The sequence below is a fragment of the Aotus nancymaae genome, unplaced genomic scaffold, assembly GCF_030222135.1.
Source record: "Aotus nancymaae isolate 86718 unplaced genomic scaffold, 86718_ANA_hifiasm-v0.15.2.pri h1tg000044l, whole genome shotgun sequence".
Taxonomy (NCBI): domain Eukaryota; kingdom Metazoa; phylum Chordata; class Mammalia; order Primates; family Aotidae; genus Aotus; species Aotus nancymaae.
In genome coordinates this window covers 288155-308441 of record NW_026988458.1, presented here as the reverse complement: position 1 = coordinate 308441, position 20287 = coordinate 288155, and the positions used below count along the sequence as shown (strand labels likewise).

At 60.4% G+C, this 20287-nt stretch overlaps 1 protein-coding gene across 1 annotated transcript in view; it reads right to left on the bottom strand.

The window, feature by feature from the left end:
* RASA3 (RAS p21 protein activator 3) overlaps window positions 1–20287 on the bottom strand; it is a 139121-nt gene extending 118834 nt beyond the window's left edge. Inside the window, exon 1 of the mRNA XM_064361817.1 lies at window positions 20218–20287. Coding sequence (XP_064217887.1) covers window positions 20218–20272 — 55 coding nt within the window. The 5' untranslated portion in view covers window positions 20273–20287. The remainder of the gene's footprint in view (window positions 1–20217) is intronic.

Genomic DNA, 20287 nt, shown 5'->3' with positions numbered 1-20287 from the left:
GAACATTTCATGCATGTGAACACTATGTACGACTCAAATCTCAGGGTCTGAGATGACGTGAAATGGACACAGTCTCTCGGCACTGTGCCCGCGGCCACTCCCGTGCTCAGGGCACAGCTGTGCGACCCCCCGGCCCCACGCAGACGGGTTGTGCGCACTCGCCCTCCGCCTTCCTCGAAGGACTCCTCAGGAAAGCAGAAGGCAGCCGTGGCCCAGCAAGAGCCTGGCAGAGCACTTCCCTCCCAGAGCCCCGTTTCCTCATCCGCAAGACAAACACGACAAGCCTCCCTCCCCTGGCTGCTGTGAGGACCCACAGCCCCTCCTGGCACCTGCACCGGGGGCGTGACACGCATCGCATGTCACAGCCGCCTTCTCCCGCTCAGCCTCCCACGTGCCCAAGGGGCCGGGACCAGAGACTCACAGCACCAGGACACACCCATCCGGACACCGGCAAGCTGCCACCACGGATGGTTTGGGGAATGAGAATCCTCCCGAGAGAGCCGCAGTGTCCCAGGTGTGAGGCAGTGGAGTGAGGGCCTGGGCCTCGGCCTGGGCCCCAGTCAGGAGCTGAGCCATGCTCGGGCCGTGAAGGACATTGCTGGAGGCCTGTTATAATCCAGGGCTGCTCGAGGTAAAAAAAACTAAAACCGCAATGTGGAACGCACACCACCGGCCACACGCAAGCTGCAGGCTGAGCTCTAACGGGCTGGGGCTTCTAGGAGGGAGGGAAGCCTCACTTCCCGGGCCGCACGGCCCAGCCTCCCCACGCCCGCTGACCGCCTTGGCATTTGCAAGTATGTCCATGGCCATCGCTTTTTCTCCAAAGCGGCCTCCAGCTACACAAGCTGTTCAGAAAACCTCACGTGTAAGAGCAGAGTATGTAAAACCTCCATCTGTGCTCAGGAATCAGGACACCCCTGGCTGCAATCTGAGCAAAAACAGCGCTTCCAGAGGATGATCAAATCCTGCGTCTTGGTTGGCTTCTGTTTACACTGGTGAAGGAGGCACAGACATTGCCCTAATTCCGAGGAACAGGCGAAAGTGGGAGCTGTAGCGAAGAGACAAAAGCAAAGGCAGATTCGCCCCTCTGTGCGGCCCCGTAAGTGACATCGTCCCTCCTCTCCCTGGCAACGGCGGCTTCCAGGCCCCCGCTCCAGCACCCAGGGCCAGGGCTCGCCAGGCTAAGTTTTAACCAGATGGATTTCGTAACAGCAAAAAAAGAGAAGGAGAACACCACCCTCGGCCAGGCTATTGTGAATGGCTGTCACCAAAAAATGGCATTAGCAGGGCACCGGGCTTGGCCAGCTCCAGGCTGCCCTGAGTCTGCTCATTAATCCCCAGAGTCTTCCAGGAGGCCCAGGGCAGCTGGAACCCGGCCAGGTGGGAGGATTTCCACCATGAAAAAGTCAGGGCCCTCCGGAGGAGCAGAAGCTCTGCAGGTGACTGTTCGGGAAGCCGGTCTGGCCCTGATACTCCACAGAAGAGAACTGCGCTGTAGACCAGGGTTTCCCGGGTGTCAGCCGGACGGGTACCCCCTGCAGGGCCCATGGAAACAGAGATGGCCAGCCTCGCCCAAGACTTACTAGCTCTGTAGGTCTGGAGGAGAGCCTGCTGCGTGCACTCCACACACGTTCCCAGGGGATGCAGATGCTGCAGGTGTGGGGACCCCACCTGGAGAGCCCGGGTTAAGGCTTGGGAACTGGGGGATGGGCTAGGGACGCCAGCTCCCCCGGCTTGCCCCGGCCCCACACACCCAGGCCTCTGTGGCCAGTCTGGTCCTCCTCTCCCATGGCCAAGGTGCCCCGACTGCCAGGATCCACTCCCCATGGGGCCACAGGGGACACCAACATCCCAGGCAGAGGCACCCACTGTGGGTTCACCTCTCAGTTCAAAGGGTTTCCAAGAGAACGCTCAGCAAAAAGCAACACTCCCCCTTCGGAGCGTGGATCAGAGGCCAGCAGGAGACTGGGAAGGTGCTTAGCTCAGGAGGGCTGGAGGGTGGGGCTGGGAGCACTAAGGCCCCTGGGCCTCAGAGGAAAGCCCAGCCCATCCCAGCAGAGGCAAAGCAAGACTCCAGAGTGGAGCGGAGCCCTGCCATGCAAGGGAAGCCTTTCCTGACGTTGGGGCAGGAGCCGGAGGGTGGGGATGACCCTAAGGGGACACATGCCGGCTCCAGAGCCCAGTGGCTGCTGCCCTCCCAGGCCGCTTCCACGGTGAGGCTTTTCTGCATGTAAGTGTGTCTGCTAGGCCACATCAGCCTCCGCCTGGCACGTCGTCTCTCACAGGGCACCTCCTTCCGTGGAGACCTGGGGCCTCCAGACGGCTCCTCCCAGCAGGGCCCAGCCCTCGGGCAGACGCACCTATAGCTTGAGCTCAGCATAGCAGCACAGTGGCTGGCAGGGAACAAAAGGAAAATTGGAGAAATGCATCTAAAATGTTGAGCAGACCTCTGCTCCGTTGCTTTGGAAGAACCACATTGCTGTTGACTAACTTCTTAAAAAGAGAGAAAGATGCCAGTGAGAAAACCAGGGGGGACGGATGCTGCCCACGACTGTAAAACAGCAGCCATCAGAGATCAGTGGCTCGCACCACGCCCCTCAGTCCACCCCACTGTGGCGAGCGCCTGTGATGTCCATGCAGAGGAGGGAGACCAGCCCTGTCCTCAGCACGGCCACGGGCCACGTTAGAAAGGCAACCACAATTCCACTACGGAGCGCAAAGCGAATTTCCTCCTGTTACACGCTAACTTTCTGTTCTGGGCTTCCTGGGGTTTCCTTCATTAGACTTGAGTCCAGAACCCTCTGGAAAGATCTCTGGGATATCTCGGCCTTGCAGGCGAGGGGTGAAGGAACGGGGATACGGACAGACGGAGGGAGACGAATTAATCTGCAAATGCTCCTTGCACATGTCCTAGCTCTGTCCGTCAAAGTGAGGTCCGGCCACAACAGCTGCCCGTTCACTTGCTAAATGGTGCAAAATGGGCCCAGACCCTCATTTTTCCTTTAAATAACTAACAGCATATTCTTGTCTGCTCTTTAAACCACACAGGCCAAAAGGAGTTGAGCACGATCATGTATTTAATTGACTTCTAAAAGCAGCTTGTTTTCCTTCTTCCTTCGCCGACCTTCGTTTACGGGTATCCCTTAATAAAATGTGGGCAGGGTTTCAGCGTAAACCCGTGGGCAGGTCAAACCCACTCCCTCCAAAACAGCCTGTTCTCACGTGCAGGGACAGGGCAGAGTCGTGACCGACAAGGGAAAGACCTCTAACTCCCAACTCTGGAAACCAGGGGTGTGCTAAGCTGGGAAATTCTCCAGCACGACCCCCAGCTGTGGGGGAAAGCACCCCCAATCCCAGCCCCAGTCCCAGCCCCAGCCCCAGTCCCAGCCCCAGCCCCAGCCCCAGCCCCAGTTGTGGGCAGCTGCAGGCCCCAGCAGGAGAAGGAGATTCCCACGGAGAGGCCGCTGAACGAGGCACAGGGCCAGGTCCCGCCGTGTAAAAATACTTCGACCGCACGGGCGGCTTCGCTTGTGGTGTCAGCGGTGGCTTCCGTTTACGCCCGGCGGCGACGCGTTTAGGACCATGTGCTGCTGTGCGGGAGCTGTTTTCCCCCAGCATCTCCCGGCTGGGGCGGTTGGTGAGCATGTGGGTTCAGCAAGTGAACACACCACCGTGGTGACAGGGAGGCAGGACGGTCACGCCCTCCGCCTGGGAGAGGCCACACGGCCACGAAACACAAAGCTTGGGTTAGTGCCGGGCACATGGGGAGGCGCCTGCCTGCCTGAAGGCTGGTCACAGGGCGACTTCCCACATTACGAAATGATTAACTGATTCATTAATACCACTTCCTATCACAAGAGACTGAGCCCTAGAGATAAAGCCATCAGAAAAACAGCACAGACCTCGAAGCAGCTGGGTCATTTCCACTGCCTTCAGTGGTCCACGGCACCCCCGGGCATCTGGGTCATTTCCACTGCCCTCTGCGGTCCACGGCACCCCCGGGCATCTGGGTCATTTCCACTGCCCTCAGTGGTCCACGGCACCCCCGGGCATCTGGGTCATTTCCACTGCCCTCATCGGTCCACGGCACCCCCGGGCATCTGGGTCATTTCCACTGCCCTCATCGGTCCATGGCACCCCCGGGCATCTGGGTCATTTCCACTACCCTCAGCGGTCCACGGCACCCCCAGGGCATCTGGGTCATTTCCACTGCCCTCAGCGGTCCACGGCACCCCCGGGCATCTGGGTCATTCCCACTGCCCTCAGCGGTCCACGGCACCCCCAGGGCATCTGGGTCATTCCCACTGCCCTCAGCGGTCCACAGCACCCTCAGGCATCTGGGTCATTCCCACTGCCCTCAGCAGTCCACGGCGCCCCCGGGCATCTGGGTCATTCCCACTGCCCTCAGCGGTCCACGGCACCCCCAGGGCATCTGGGTCATTTCCACTGCCCTCTGTGGTCCAGGGCACCCCCGGGGCATCTGGGTCATTTCCACTGCCCTCTGTGGTCCAGGGCACCCCCAGGGCATCTGGGTCATTTCCACTGCCCTCAGCGGTCCATGGCACCCCCAGGGCATCTGGGTCATTTCCACTGCCCTCTGTGGTCCAGGGCACCCCCGGGGCATCTGGGTCATTTCCACTGCCCTCAGCGGTCCACAGCACCCCTGGGGCATCTGGATCATGTCTACCGGCCTCAGCAGTCCACGAGACACCTGGGGCATCCAGGTCATTTCCACTGCCCTCAGCAGTCCACAGCACCCCCAGACATCTGGGTCGTTTCCACTGCCCTCAGCGGTCCACGTCACCCCTGGGGCATCTGGGTCATTTCCACTGCCCTGAGCAGTCCACGAGACACCCAGGGCATCTGAGTCATTTCCAATGCCCTGCAGGTGCATGTGTGTGCACATGTGAGCGTGTGTGAGCGTGTGGGTGAGCATGTGTGTGCACGTGTGTGGGTCTGCCTGTGTGCAGGTGTGCACGTGGGTGTGCACATGTGGGTGTGCACAAGTGGGTGAGCACGTGTGTGGGTGTGCACGTGTGGGTGAGATGTGTGGGTGTGCACACGTGGGTGAGCACGTGTGTGGGTTTGCACGTGTGTGTGTGAGCATGTGTGTGGGTGTGCACATGTGCGGGTGAGCAGATGTGTGGGTGTGCACATGTGTGTGTGGGTGAGCACATGCATAGGTGTGCATGTGTGTGGTGAGGAGATGTGTGGGTGTGCACGTGTGGGTGAGGTGGGTGTGCACGTGGGTGAGCATATGTGTGGATGTGCACGTGTGTGGGTGAGCAGAGTGGGTGTGCACATGTGAATGTGTGAGTGTGGGTGAGCACATGCATGGGTGTGCACGTGTGAGATGTGTGGGTGTGCACATGTGTGGGTGTGCACGTGTGGGTGTGCACACGTGGGTGAGCATGTGTATGGGTGTGCATGTGTGTGAGCGTGTGTGGATGTGCACGTGTGTGAGTGAGCAGATGTGTGGGTGTGCACGAGTGTGAGTGTGTGGGTGAGCACATGCATGGGTGTGCATGGGTGTGGTCAGGAGATGTGTGGGGGTGCACTGTGTGGGTGAGCACGTGTGAGTGTGCACATGTCCAAGGGGTGCGTGCACACACACCTGTCTGCATATATGGATACTGCTGTGCGCACACGTGCACACCCAAGTGTCTGTCCGTGAGCACGCAGGAACAGCCAGTTAGAAGTGCCTAACTCTTCCTGAGCACAATGGTAGTTCCTCTCTCCAAGGAGCCTGAAAATTCTTCTTGTTATTCTCATAAACACATGACCATGCTGATGGCTCCGTCTTATTTATCCCTTGGTCTATAATAACTTGGAATGCACAGCCAGTAACTCCCTTACATCCTGCGACAGTCCTGGTTCATGGCTTCTGATGGCTGTGGCTGGCTCCCAGGAGCCCTAGGGTGGCAAACTCAGGTGCACCCCCACCTATGTGATTCAGACCCCCCAGCCAAGTCCCTGTGGGAGGATTATCAGTGGGTGGGGAAGCTTCCGAAAAATAACTTGACTCTAACCAATATTTGTCATTAACACATCAAGTAAAACTGAAAGGTCCTTTTGGTGGGTGCCCTTAAAAAGTCATCTATCTCACACTGACTATCACATCTTAACTCCAGCCCCAAATCCTAACAAACACACCAGTCAAGAATGCACAGCACATTTTTACAAGCCTCAGAATTCTCTGATTAGATGCATACAGAAATGCCCCAAATAATTCTGAAATATTTCATTTGAAAACCCACGTCATCACCACTTTTAAGCCACTAGCATTCTACAACCTAGACCAGCTTCTACGCAGTGGCAGCTTTAGAGCGCCGCACTCTCAGCGTGACCATCCACAAATCTGTGATCAATTATCAACCAGCCCAGGCTAGCCCGCCGCCCGGCCTGCTCTGCAGAACGTCAGCAGCTATATCCTGCCTGAAATACACCAACATCCTTACGTTCACAAAACCTGCTGGTTCCAGTGCAGCTACCAAGGGAAGCCACGGGAGTGAGCAGCGCAGGGGTGTGGGTGCCACCATGGGGTCCCCCAGAAGGAAACCAGGGGAGCACAGAACTAAACAGTCACCCATTACAATGACTCGTGATCCGGAAAGAAATCAAGTGTTTTCTGTGGGGCCAAGATCGGCCGCCTGCCCCTCCACCCTCCGCTTTGCTCCCAATCCACGCACCCCAGCTCTCTGGACTAAACAGTTTTCCGGGGCCTGGGAAGGGGACATGGGAGGGGGAAAGGGCTTCCCTGAAGAAAACACAGAAATATACTTTACAAATCAAAATAAACTTAAAAATAAAGACACCAGGCAAAACTGTAGTGAAAAGTGTTTTTTTCTTTCCACAGTCTTATTTTTCACTCAGGATTTGCATAAACACATTCTTGGTTCCAAACACCAAGAAACTCCTTCTCTAAATATTCGAGGAGCACTGAATGGAACAGGAAATGATGAACAGAGAAAGGAATGCCGCAGATTCCAGACAGATGGGACCAGCTGGGGAATTCGGGAAACTGTACTGAGGTCCTGCAGACATCCTCGCTCACGCCTCTGGGCGCGACCTCCTGGCATCACCCAGCGGCAGCAAGAGAACCACCAGTGCCACAGCGGCCTCCCTCCTCCCCCAGCCACGCGTCCGCCATCAGTGCCATAGCAGCAGGACCCCATCCTGTCCCAGCCATGCATCCACCACCAGTGCCACAGCAGCCTCCCTTCTCCCCCAGCCACGCGTCCACCATCAGTGCCACAGCGGCCTTCCTCCTCCCCCAGCCACGCGTCCACCATCAGTGCCACGGCGGCCTCCCTCCTCCCCCAGCCACGCGACTACCATCAGTGCCACAGCAGCAGGACAACATCCTCTCCCAGCCAGGCGTCCACCACCAGTGCCACAGCGGCCTCCCTCCTCCCCCAGCCACGCATCCACCATCAGTGCCACAGCAGCAGGACCCCATCCTCCCCCAGCCAGGCATCCACTACCAGTGCCACAGCGGCCTCCCTCCTCCCCCAGCCAGGCGTGCACCACCAGTGCCAGAGCAGCCTCCCTCCTCCCCCAGCCAGGCATCCATCACCAGTGCCACAGCGGCCTCCCTCCTCCCCCAACCACGTGTCCACCATCAGTGCCACAGAGGCCTCCCTCCTCCCGCAGCCACGTGTCCACCATCAGTGCCACAGTGGCCTCCCTCCTCCCCTAGCCAGGCGTCCACCACCAGTGCCACAGCGGCCTCCTTCCTCCCTCAGCCAGGCATCCACCAACAGTGCCACAGCAGCCTCCCTCCTCCCGCAGCCATGTGTCCACCATCAGTGCCACAGCAGCCTCCGTCCTCCCCCAGCCAGGTGTGCACCATCAGTGCCAAAGCGGCCTCCCTTCTCCCTCAGCCACGCGTCCACCATCAGTGCCACAGCAGCCTCCCTCCTCCCCCAGCCACGCGTCCACCATCAGTGCCACGGAGGCCTCCCTCCTCCCCCAGTCACGCGTCCACCATCAGTGCCACGGCGGCCTCCCTCCTCCCCCAGCCACGCGTCCACCATCAGTGCCACGGCGGTCTCCCTCCTCCCCCCAGCCACGTGTCCACCATCAGTGCCACGGCGGCCTCCCTCCTCCCCCAGCCACGTGTCCACCATCAGTGCCAGAGCGGCCTCCCTCCTCCCCCAGCCACGTGTCCACCATCAGTGCCACAGCGGCCTCCATCCTCCCCCAGCCAGGTGTGCACCATCAGTGCCAAAGCAGCCTCCCTCCTCCCCCAGCCACGCGTCCACCATCAGTGCCACAGCAGCCTCCCTCCTCCCCTAGCCAGGTGTCCACCACCAGTACCACAGCGGCCTCCCTCCTCCCCCAGCCACGCGTCCACCATCAGTGCCACAGCAGCAGGACCCCATCCTCCCCCAGTCAGGCATCCAATACCAGTGCCACAGCAGCCTCCCTTCTCCCCCAGCCAGGCATGCACCACCAGTGCCACAGCATCCTCCCTCCTCCCCCAGCCACGTGTCCACCATCAGTGCCACAGCGGCCTCTCTCCTCCCCCAGCCAGGTGTGCACCACCAGTGCCACAGCGGCCTCCCTCCTCCCCCAACCACATGTCCACCATCAGTGCCACAGCGGCAGGTCCCCCTCCTCTCCCAGCCACGCATCCACCAACAGTGCCACAGCGGCCTTCCTCCTCCCTCAGCCACATGTCCACCATCAGTGCCACAGCAGCCTCCCTCCTCCCCCAGCCACGCGTCCACCACCAGTGCCACAATGGCCTCCCTCCTCCCCCAGCCACGCATCCACCACCAGTGCCACAGCAGCAGGCCCCCCTCCTCCCCCAGCCACGCGTCCACCACCAGTGCCACAGCGGCAGGCCCCCCTCCTCTCCCAGCCACACATCGATGCCTTCTGAGGGGTCTGGACCAACAAGCCCTGGTGCGGAACAAGCCCCACAGAGAAACTCCGTATGACTCTGCTCCACGGATAACAAGGGAGGGGATGTTTCATCATCAGAAGCTACTGACATATAAGTGATCAAACACTCTCTTCTGACTTCCTATCGCCAGGCCAGGGTGAGGAGGAGCCGCAATAATTTCTTACTAATTACAGCTCAAGCACATGGTCTTCTTTTTACGCAGATCTTAGAAGATCAAGTGTATTCCCAGAAAACCCTCTCGTTTGAATTCCTCTGTGCTTTCCTGCGTGGCACGGCCAGGCCAGCCTTGGGCTCTGGAGCAATCCAAAGATTGGGACCCCCCTGCCAACATGCAGCCACCTAAGAGAACAGGTCAGTGACAAATGGGGAAAAAGCTGTTAGGAAAAACAGCAAGTTGTGGTCCTAAAAACAAAACGTTTCTTATACAAATATGAAATATTAGAAAATCGAAAAGCAGTTGCCAGAAAAGAGCTCAAGTCTTGGAAAGCAGGAAGGCAGGTGCATCCCAGCACTGCAGCCGGCAGGAGGCCACCGCAGGACACTCAGACCCGGGTGCCCCGAACACAACCCGCCGAGCCTCCTGGGACAAGGTCCCCGGGAGCCACAGGGCTGTCTGGAGAGCGTCCCCAGCCTCAGCTGTATCAGGTAGAACAAAGATGATGAAGAACCGCTTGAGAAGCTGGAACCACGTTTAAACTCCGTGCATCCTACTCAGCCCAGACCAGCCCATTTCTTCTGCAGTGGATCTCGGCTAAAGGGAAAGCCGGCAGAAGCCCAGAGGGGCCTCCCTTACGTCCACCCAACACTGTGCCATGGAGCCATGCAACCCTGCCCCAGGCTGTCCCAGGGTCATGGGTGTGCGTATGTGCGCATGCACGTGTGTGTAGTGTGTGCGTGTGCACATGTGCAAGCGTGTCACAACACGAGGAGACCTCCTAGGATCATAAGGATACCTGACTCCCTCCTTCAGCCTGAACCTCTGCCTCTCGGGCACAGCTGGGCCTTCCCGCTTCCCCAGGGAAAGAGCCAACACTTCACTCCTCTGCCGCCCTGGGGATGCGGCATCCAGACCGGTCCCTGGCTGCAGCACCATGGCAGTGTGAGTTTAATGCCCGTCACACTAGCTCTGCACAGCAAATGAGACACTAGCTTTTCACAGCTGTGCAACTGCACAGCCCCTGGCACGCCTGGGAAGTCCAGGCAGGCCCGCAGCGGGACTTCTCGGAATCTCTCTCCTGCCTGGCTCCGTGCAGTGGCCGGCAGAGCCAGGTCTGAGGACTGAGTGCAGGAGCCTGCTCCCAGCAGCCCTGCAGGTGACTGGCTGAGGGCACGTGGAGCCCAGAGCCTCTTCCCTCTGGCCACCGCCCCTGAACTAATTATGATTCCAGCCCATGGGGCTGACCACAAATCCCAGAATCTCAGCAGTTGAAGTCTTGGAGATCAGTCGTCAGGGAGGGAGAGGACCAGGGAGGGCGGGCGTCCCTTCCAGGCTGCTCCAGCCTCCAGGCCCTCTGGGTGGTGAGCCCCAGCCCAGGCCAGTAAGGCTTCCTAAGAAGGCTGAGCTTGGCAGCTGCAGCCCCGGGGGCATCCGGAATTCCCCCAAAAAGCCCTCATCCAAAAGGCCATGGGAAAAACAGCCCTGTGGGAGCACCCTACCCCCGACCTCTGGAGGAGTCGGGCACAGCCAGTCCCCTGGGCTCTGCACACACATGGTTTTCCCAGAACTGGTTCCTCTTCCTGAATCTCTGCTAATGGCCGTGTCCACCAGTCTGACCCCAGCCTTGGAAACCCCCATGCAGCCTGGGCTGCATGAATGAAGTAGATGCCCAGAGGCTCGGGATGCTTGGGGCCGAACCACCCCCAGCTCCACCGCCTCCTCCCTGCCCCAAGCCGTGCCCTCCCCAGCCTGGGCTGGCTTTCTCCACATCCAGGGGCACCTGGGCCTGAGGGTGCAGGCAGGTTCACCCCTGCCCATTGGAGGGAAATGTTCTGACGTGGAAGTAGAGGGCATCACATTCAGAAAGAACGAGTGGGGCTTCCACACAGGGCGGCCAGGGTGCTGTGACCCAGATCTGCTGGCGGGGATGGTCCCGAGCGAGATGCAGCTAGGAAGGGGTCTCCAGCAGGTCAGCCCTGAGTGAGGGACACAGCTAGGAAGGGGTCTCCGGCAGTCAGGCCTGAGTGAGGGTCACAGCTAGGAAGGGGTCTCCGGCAGTCAGGCCTGAGTGAGGGTCACAGCTAGGAAGGGGTCTCTGGCAGGGATGGCCTGAGTGAGGGTCACAGCTAGGAAGGGGTCTCCAGCAGGTCAGCCCTGAGTGAGGGTCACAGCTAGGAAGGGGTCTCTGGCAGTCAGGCCTAAGTGAGGGTCACAGCTAGGAAGGGGTCTCCAGCAGGTCAGCCCTGAGTGAGGGTCACAGCTAGGAAGGGGTCTCTGGCAGTCAGGCCTAAGTGAGGGTCACAGCTAGGAAGGGGTCTCCAGCAGGTCAGCCCTGAGTGAGGGTCACAGCTAGGAAGGGGTCTCCGGCAGGTCAGCCCTGAGTGAGGGTCACAGCTAGGAGAGGGTCTCCGGCATGTCAGCCCCAGCCCTGACTCCGGGCCTCTGCATCTCAGTGCTGCCCAGAGCCAGAATCACTGGCTACCATGACAGCTGCCACACTGCCGAGCTGGCCCAGCCAACGCTGCATGAGAAGGGGCTCGAGGAAGGAAACGGCCTGGCAGCACCCAGCCTCGTCCTGTCTGAAGAACTGATTCCACGAGCCATTGAAAGCACCTGGGCCGTGGCCATCAGAGGACACCACGGGACCACCCTCCCGGGTCTCGTCACAGTTCGCCACGGGACCACCCTCCCGGGTCTCGTCACAGTTCGCCACGGGACCACCCTCCCGGGTCTCCTCACAATTCGCCACGGGACCACCCTCCCGGGTCTCGTCACAGTTCGCCACAGGACCACCCTCTCAGGTCTCCTCACAGTGCACCACGGGACAACCCTCCCGGGTCTCTGCACCCTGGATGCAGCTCAGGTGCATACCCAGCATGGAGACGCTCCTGCTGCAGGCGTGGCTCTGGGAACAGCACTTTGCTCCCGGAGCCTCAGAGAAGGGGGTAGGAAGCATGTGTCCTGCGCAGTCACCAGTGGACGCCGAGGTGGCCACTCCGATGGGAGCCCTGAGCTGAGGAGGGTCCCTGGGCTCCCAGAGCAATGGCGGCTCCGGGGAAGAGGAAACACGGAGGGGTGACGAGACCAAAGCAAGTAGCCGCTCCAGCACCTCGAGGATGGGCTTAGAACCAAATACGACAGCTCTAGACCTGAAAAGTAGAGCGGAACCTTTTCCTTAAGAAGGAACACAACAAAACAGCTGAAGAGAAGACCCGCAGGTGCTTGCAAGGGCCCTCAGCGACGTGAGGGGCCGGCCTGTGTGGGGGTCGCTCTGTGCAGCCCCTCAATGCAGGGAGAAGGGCAGTAATGGGGCCTCAGCCAGAAACGGGAACTGGCTCCAACCCCACACGCACCACGGGCTGGGTCGGTCACAGTCAGTTCAGACCCGGGCTGAATCCAGAAAGACACAATAACAATCACCCCAGCTTTGTCAGGCATCTGAGAGCCCCCGTCCCACCCGGGCACGCCATGAGCACCAGGCAGGGAGGCGGCTCTCAGCACGGGGCTGAGGACTTGGGCCCACCCTGGGGCAACGGGGGCACCCACGGGACGGGCCTGCATGCAGGTCCCGAGCGAAAAGGATCCTCACGGCGTCTGGGAAAGACAGACCCCTTACTAACATCTGGAATTTTCTATGAGGAGTCAGGGCCAAGAGAGGCAATTCTTTACAGGTTGCAAATTACTCAGATAACATAAAAGAAACCACGTGCCGAGGAAGGAACCAGTGCCAGAGTCGTTCCTCAGTCAGTTCCGGGTCAAGGCTCTGTTTCTGTCCCGAGCGTGGCTTCGGTCTCCTGGCCCAGTGCCCATGGTGTCTCTCGGGACCTGCGACATGCGGGTTCGAGCTGCCGCCACTACTAGCTATGTTCTGATGCCACCAGGACACGACTGTCCCTGGAAGGAACAAAGTGAGCATCAGATTCGGGTGACTGTTCCCAGTGTGGGATTCAAGCTCATCTGAAACGAACACTAATAACGCCACATTTCAGGGCGGCTAGAGCTACAGCCTGGGGAATCCAGCCCTGTACGCAGAAACACACCCCATATTTTCAGACACTAACAGAACCCCTATTTTCAATGAAACACCCGCAAAAAACCAAAATCTCCCAGACACTCTGGCGCCGTTTGACCAGTAACCCTTGGGGGGACTGTCTTCCGGGGCTCCAGGCTGAGGGGGGCTTCCTGCGCATGTACAGCAAAGCCCGAATGTTTATAACTTCGCTCTGGACTCCGCCTCACAACCAGAGCAACCCGAGCTTCTGCCACAGGCGACGCCACCCTCAGCTCCCCTGCCCCTGTGCGGAGCGTCTCAGACACGAAGGCTGGGGCCCCAAAACCCGTCAGCCCGCCTGGGGCCAGCCACAGCCCCACCTGCGACACGCATTTCCACGCAGAGCACACCTTCCTGAACGCAGGCAACTCATCCCCGCCTCCTCTCTCCTCCCGCCTCGCCCCTCCCGCCTCGTGTCTCCCGCCTGGCCCCTTCGGCCTCTCTCTCTCCTCCCGCCTCGCCCCTCCCACCTCGCCCCTCCCGCCTCTCTCTCTCCTCCCGCCTCTCTCCCTCCTCCCGCCTCTCTCCCTCCTCCCTCCCTCCTCCCGCCTCTCTCCCTCCTCCCTCCCTCCTCCCGCCTCTCTCCCTCCTCCCGCCTCTCTCCCTCCTCCCGCCTCGCCCCTCCCGCCTCAGCACTCCCACAGTCCCACAGGTAATCCCGCTGGCTGGCCTGTGGCCTCACCTCCGAGCTGCGTGCGCTCAGCTGGCCTGTGTTTATCGCTCTTTGGGGTGGTGTTAGACAATGGCTGTCACTCCGCCTCTTTCTCATCCTATCCCGCGGAGCTGCCCGCAAGTCCACGCTCTGGCCTGGGCTGAGTACCTTGGAAGCCGGAGCGGCCCACGTGTGGATGCACCTGACATAACCGCCCCTTCCGCGGCCACCACTCGGCAGGCTGTTCTCGCATCGCTGTAGACGAACACCCGAGACCGGGTGATTCATAAAGACGAGGCTTATCGGTCACGGTTGTGCCGCCTGTACCGGAAGCACGGAGGCACCTCTTCTGCGGAGGCCTCGAGAAGCTTCCAGTCAAGCCGGAAGCTGAAGGGGGAGCGGACGTCTCCCGCGGCGAGAGCAGGAAAAAGGCCGCGAGGTGGGAGGGAACGCGCGCCTTTCAACCACCGGATCTCGCGAGAACTCACATCGCAAGTACCGGGAGGACGGCGCTGAGCCGTCCACGAACCCACCCCCCAGATCCAGTGACTTCCCACCGGGACCTCCTTCCACCAGTGGGGATGACGGTTGAACGGGAGATTGGTGGGGCCACCCAGACGACCCCAACTCTGCATCTACTGTTTGCTACTTGCTGGCTCAGCCACTGGCCACGGGTGCGGCTGCGGTAGACGTGTCTGTCCATCACCTTCACCTGCGGGTGACAGCCAGCCGCTCCGGTTACACTGCCAGCTCCTCCTTCCCTGCACGGCACGGACCCCTGCTCTGACCTGCGGCTGCGCAGGACTAGAGGCGCTCAGTGAGCCGCCCACGCCACCCCCACCACAGGCTACAGCCGCTGTCCAGCCTCACACCCTCCAGAGGCGCCAGCACCTGCCGGGCGTGTCACCACATCCCCACGGAACCCAGTGTGCCCCACTCTGTCCACCCAGAGGCCCATCCACACGTCCCACTGGCCCCTCCAGCCAAATTGTCTGAGCCCCTCAAAGGCCAGGCTGTGCACCTCATGACACCAGCCCAACTCAAAATGATGCCCTCCCTTTCTGAGGCCTCACTCTCTCCCCGGGGGCAAGTTCAAAGCTACCCCACCCAGACACCCTTCCCAGACAGCCAAGACCAAAAGCCAAAGCCACCTCTCCAGAGTGACGCATCTGAACACCCTCCTACTTATTAAAGTGTAGCTCTTTTCCAATTTACATATGTGCTTACGTAGACGTCCGATTCATTACAGACCAACAGATGCTTCAAATTCTACTAGAATAACAAATACCTCCTATCTACACAGATCTGAGCAGGGGACGTGCCTTTGCTCATCGACAGTCTCATTAACTGCTCCAAAAAAGGTACTGGCCTCTATTTTCCCAAAGAAACCAAGGCAGAGACAGGGGAGGGGTCATGTAAAATCAAAGAATTCTCAAGAAGCGTGGGCAGCACGCAGTCTCGGCTGTCTGATTCCAAGTGGGTGTGGATGTCCGCCTCTCCTCTGATGGCCCCAGGAGCTCTCCCCACCGAGGCAGCAGAGCCCGCACGCCTCACTCCATCACTCAGCCGCCTTCACTTTCAAAACCGCAGCACCGGCCGCCTCGCCTGTGGCTGCTGCAGCCAAATGTCGTCTCCTTTCCAAGCACAGACACGTCTATGTCTAAAGCACGACATGCCACCAGAAAGCGCAGTGCCGCAGCCCAGGTAGACGCTGTCCATCCGCTCTGCGCTCATGAGCTCCAAATGCCTCATTCGCTTCCATTAGCTTCAAAGAGGCAAATCAGTGTTTCCCACCAACGCCAGACTCCCTTCCAGGGAGGACGCCCCAGGGCTGCCTCTGGGGCCCACGCTCTGCCTGCCAGTGCGGCACCCCGACTCGCCCACCCGCCGAGCACCTTTCGCTAACACGCCTGGGGGCTGGGTGGGCAGCTGTGGCCCTGCTCGAAGGATGTCTCTGCATCGCCAAACTGTGTCTCGGGCCTCCCAGGCCACTGTCCACCCCCACAGACCGGCAGCCCCTTCCTTCCACGCCTGAACACTGACTGCCTCAGGTCCCTAAAGTCCCCGAGTCTCGCTGTTCTCCAGCCCTCCATGAACCCCCCCATTCAAGTCCAAGATCCCAGAGAAGAAACAGCTCTCTAGACTGACAGACAGGCTGCCGTGCTGAGCACCTGTGTCCCAGCCACTCAGGAAGCTGAAGCCGGAGGATCCTTGAGCCTGGAGTTGGAGACCAGCCTGGGCAACATAGCAAGGTCCAGTCTCAAAGAAAAGAAAGTTAATGGACAGCACTAAGTGGCGAGGAGAAGAACTCAGATCCCAGAGCGCGTGGAGCTCGGCCGCTTGGACCCAGCTAAGTGCATGGGTCTCCCTTTCTCCACCTCCAAGTTGTGGAGTTTCAAGAATTGAGATAAAATGAGCTGATACACGGAAACCCCCTTCCGCATTCTCATCCCGCCTGCACACGTGCGCGGAGGCCCACTCCCCTCCCAGGCAAAGCCGGGGCCCAGGCTGGACCCCTGCCGTTTCCCAGGTGCAGCGAGCCCTGTGCCTTCGTCCTCAGGGGTTAAAAATAGCACAGGCAGCTTAGCTGAGCTCGGTTAATAAAATACCCAAGTTAATTTTAGCATTAGGGGAACCTAAGATCTCGGATGCTGAGGCCCCTTACACTGTCAAGCAGACACAGGAAAAGCCACAGCCCTCCCCACGTCGCAAAGCGCTTCTCTCACCGGCTGAGCCTTAGCCCTGTGGAGACACCGTCGTACTTTCCCTTACTAAGCAGACCACCGCCTAATTCGATGCCTGCAATAGCCGTGACCAGCGGCCTCCGGCTCCCGTGGGGGAGTCATCAGGCTGGGTGTCAGCTACCACTTCCAGCAGAGCTGGCCCGTAGCCCTGACCTGTGATCTTCTAGCCCACGAGCTGGGGCCAGGGAGCCACAGCCCAGGGGGCCCCCAGGTGACCCACTTGTCATTCTCCCTGTTCTCACCCGGTGCCACCTCCTCCTGCTTTGGTGGGGTTCTGTTAGTGATCAGGAGAGAAAAGGCTGGGCCGGAGGCCAGCGCCCCGCACCCCGGCCCACCGTGCCCCGCAGGCCTGCAGGCACCAGCGGTGCTGACGCTTCAGTGTTGGGCCAGACTGGCCGTGGGCCTTCATGGGCACGCTCCAGCCTCACAGGAAGGGACTGAGAGCCCCGTGGAGCCAGGGGTGCTGAGTCCAAAGGAGAAAGAAGGGAGCGACCAGAGAGCCACAGGAAGCCCCACAGCGGAGCACGTGGCGGGCCAGGCCCCCCACGGGCAGCATTCCAGGGACGTGGCTGCCTCCAGCTCCACGGCAGGGTCACAGTGGTGCAAGGGCCTTTCCCGTCCTGGGTCGCAGAGCGGATTTTTTCTAAGAGATTGAGAGAAACTCCTTGTGTGTTGCTGCACATGCATCACGCCGAGGGGCCACGTTTAAAAACAAGCAGTAAGCATTGTGGAAACGGAAAGTGTCGCTGGGAGGGGAGGAAGCACCGCGCGCCTCGGGGGCGGGCCCCAAAACAGCCCGGGGTCATGGCGGAAGTGCCCTCCCTGTGGGCCCCTGACTCATGGAGAGTCAGAAGCACTGGCTTCCTCAAAGCTGAGCGTAGGAAGTGTGGCTCAGTCACGCATGACACACAGGCTCTGCTGTCAAAGGCGGTGACCGCCACCAAACACACAGTGTTTAAGACGCGTGAGTGCACGGACGGGCAGATCCACGGTGATTCTACAAAACTGAAGAGCAGAAATCGTTCCCATCAAAACACCGCACTTCTGCGAGGTGCTCCCTCCCACTACCTCACTTGCAAAAGGTGGAGGGACAAAGAAGGGGGCAGAGAAGGCTTTTCCCAATCTCAGCATCTGAACGAGACCACAGACCACCACACGCTTCAAAGCTATCTGGGAATTTAAAAGGCCCGTGCCCCTATACCTTTAAAAAAGCTCCCAATCCCCGCAGAGACGGTCTGCCTTCTCTTCTTAGTAACGCTACCACTACAGTTGCTTATGGTATAACGCTAATTGCCTGCCTTTTGCAAACGGAAAATGAGGTTACAAAGGGGAAGACACTGGCCCTGGGTCACACAGAGTCACTGGCGAAAGTCCAGCATGCCTGGGGACGAGGCTCGGAGGTGAATGACCATGGGGGCCCTCAGATCAACCACAGAGGCACCGACTGGTCTGCACCTTCAAGGCCAGGGACTCAGGCAGGGCAAGTCAGAGCCAAGGTTGGCCAGGAATGCGGATTAAAGAAAAACCGAGGAGCTGAGTGGCCCCCAGCACCCACACTGCTCAGGGTCACCCTCAGCCCCTGGGTGTCAGGCCGGCAGCACAGTTACACGACACTAACCCCAAAGCAGCGCACCCACAGGTCACCCTCGGGGTCTCCAGCCAGACTGCATCTCAGGAGGTGTCCTGCCTCCCAGCACACCCCTAGCTACTTGGGGCACAGACACCCCCCAGGCAGCCAGCCCTGCAGGTGGCCTCTAGAGGGGAGAGGAAATGGGGCTTCTTCTCGCTGGAAAGACATCCAGGGAGTCGGGCGGCTGGCACTCTCTACCCGTCCTCACTGCTGCTGCCCCCGGGAGGGTCAAAGATTCACATGATATCCAGGCCCCACGTGGTATTAGCAGCCTAAGCCTCAGCTGAGCCAGGGTTTCACAGGCTTGTTTAAGTGGAGCTCAGAGCCTCCAGAGCTCCTCCTCTCCGAGGGCTCCGCCAGGGGCGCCTGACCTCCGCCTGCCCGCAGGCCGACGAAGCTGCCCTCTGGAACACTCAGGGTCTGAGACTCTGGTCTTCCCTCACCCTCCTGTTTGACTTCCCACACCTTCTGTAAAGTCCTCACGTGGACACCAGAACCCTTACTGGAGTAAACAGCGGCCAGGGCCCCCCAGCCCTGAGCCACAAAGCCCAGGCCACTTCTGCCTGCTGCCCTGGCACCGCCCCACAAGGGCACCCACCTCCAGCCCTCCTGCCCCCGGGAATGAGCCAAGCAGCCTTGGCAGGAGGAAAAGGCAGCAGACTGACCCCCACAGGCCGAGACCTTTCCCGCCCACAGCACGGGGGCCTCAGACACCAGGGAGCGCCAACCCTGGCTTTCTGGTATGAAAGTGACAGCGGATTTAAACCACATTGACAAAAGGAATCCCTCCCCTCTGGATACTCAAGGCGGAAGCGCGGCCGCATTCTAGCTGCAGCCTTCTGTGCCAAATATCAAGACAGTGTCTCAGCGATGTTCCGCAAAGCAAAATAAAGCCGACCGGAAGCACCCGCTGATTTAGGGGAGCTGGAATTTCTCCGGCAGCGTCAAGTGTCATCAACAACCGACACTCGGCCTGTCCCCAGGCCTGTTCGCACGGGAAGAGCCGGCTGCGGGCGGGGAAAGGACCGTGAGGACCCGGCGCTCGGCCCTGGAAGCGTCTCCAGCCTGAACCGCCCCGCGGTCCAGCACATTCATGGCGTGAAAACGGAACCGTCACTGCAGGAAACGGTCTCGCTCTGGGGGCGGGCGGGACGTCCACATCACTCTCCCGAGATAAAACCACCAGGGAAACGCAGATCCCTCCAGATAAAACAAGTCCAGACACGGCCTCCTCTCCGGAAGCGCTTCCCAGAGCCCACTTCAGTTCTCAGTGGAAGGGGGCTTGGCGCGGGCGGGTCCGGTGTGTCCGCGCCCCGCGGGACCCCTCAGCCAGGACGCCCCACCGGCACACAGGCGCGCACACACGCAGACAAACGCACACCGACACACACCCACAAACACACACCCACAAACATGCACACACACACCCACAAACATGCACACACACAAACACATGCACACATACAAACACACATCCACAAACACACCCACAAACACATCCACAAACACACCCACACACCCACAAACATGCACACACACCACAAACACACACACAAACACACACACAAACACGCACCCACAAACACGCGCGCGCGCACAGGCACAGGCGAGCGCGCACAGCAGCAGCAGCAGCGCGCCCGAGCCTCCCGCCCCTGGGGAGAGGCGTGAAGGAGCCTCCACATTCCCCGAAAGGAAGTTTCCGGGCGCAGCGGGAAAGGCAGACGCGAACCCCCGACGCCGGTGGAGCTGACAGCCCCAGGCGCGCGCTCCCGCAGACGCGCGGCCGCACGCGGACAGACGCCCCCTCCGCGGGACCCCACCTCCGCCGCCGCCGCCGCCAGGGAGGGACCCGGGCCGCTCCGGGCGCAGAGGAGGCGCGGGGAGCCGCGTCCCCCGGGGCCGCTCGACCCAGCCCGAGCCCGGGGAAGGCGGGGAGCCCGGGAGGGGCCGCGACGCGGGACCGGCGGTTCTGCGGGGAGCGCGCCGCGCCTGGAGGGCGTCTCCGCCGGGGTCCCCGGGAAGGATCTGGGGAGGGGACGGGGCCGGGGGCGGCGCGGCCGGCGAACACCCACCGATCTTGATCTTCACGCTCTGGAAGACCCGGAGCCCCTCGTCCTCCACCGCCATGCTGCGCGCCGCGCC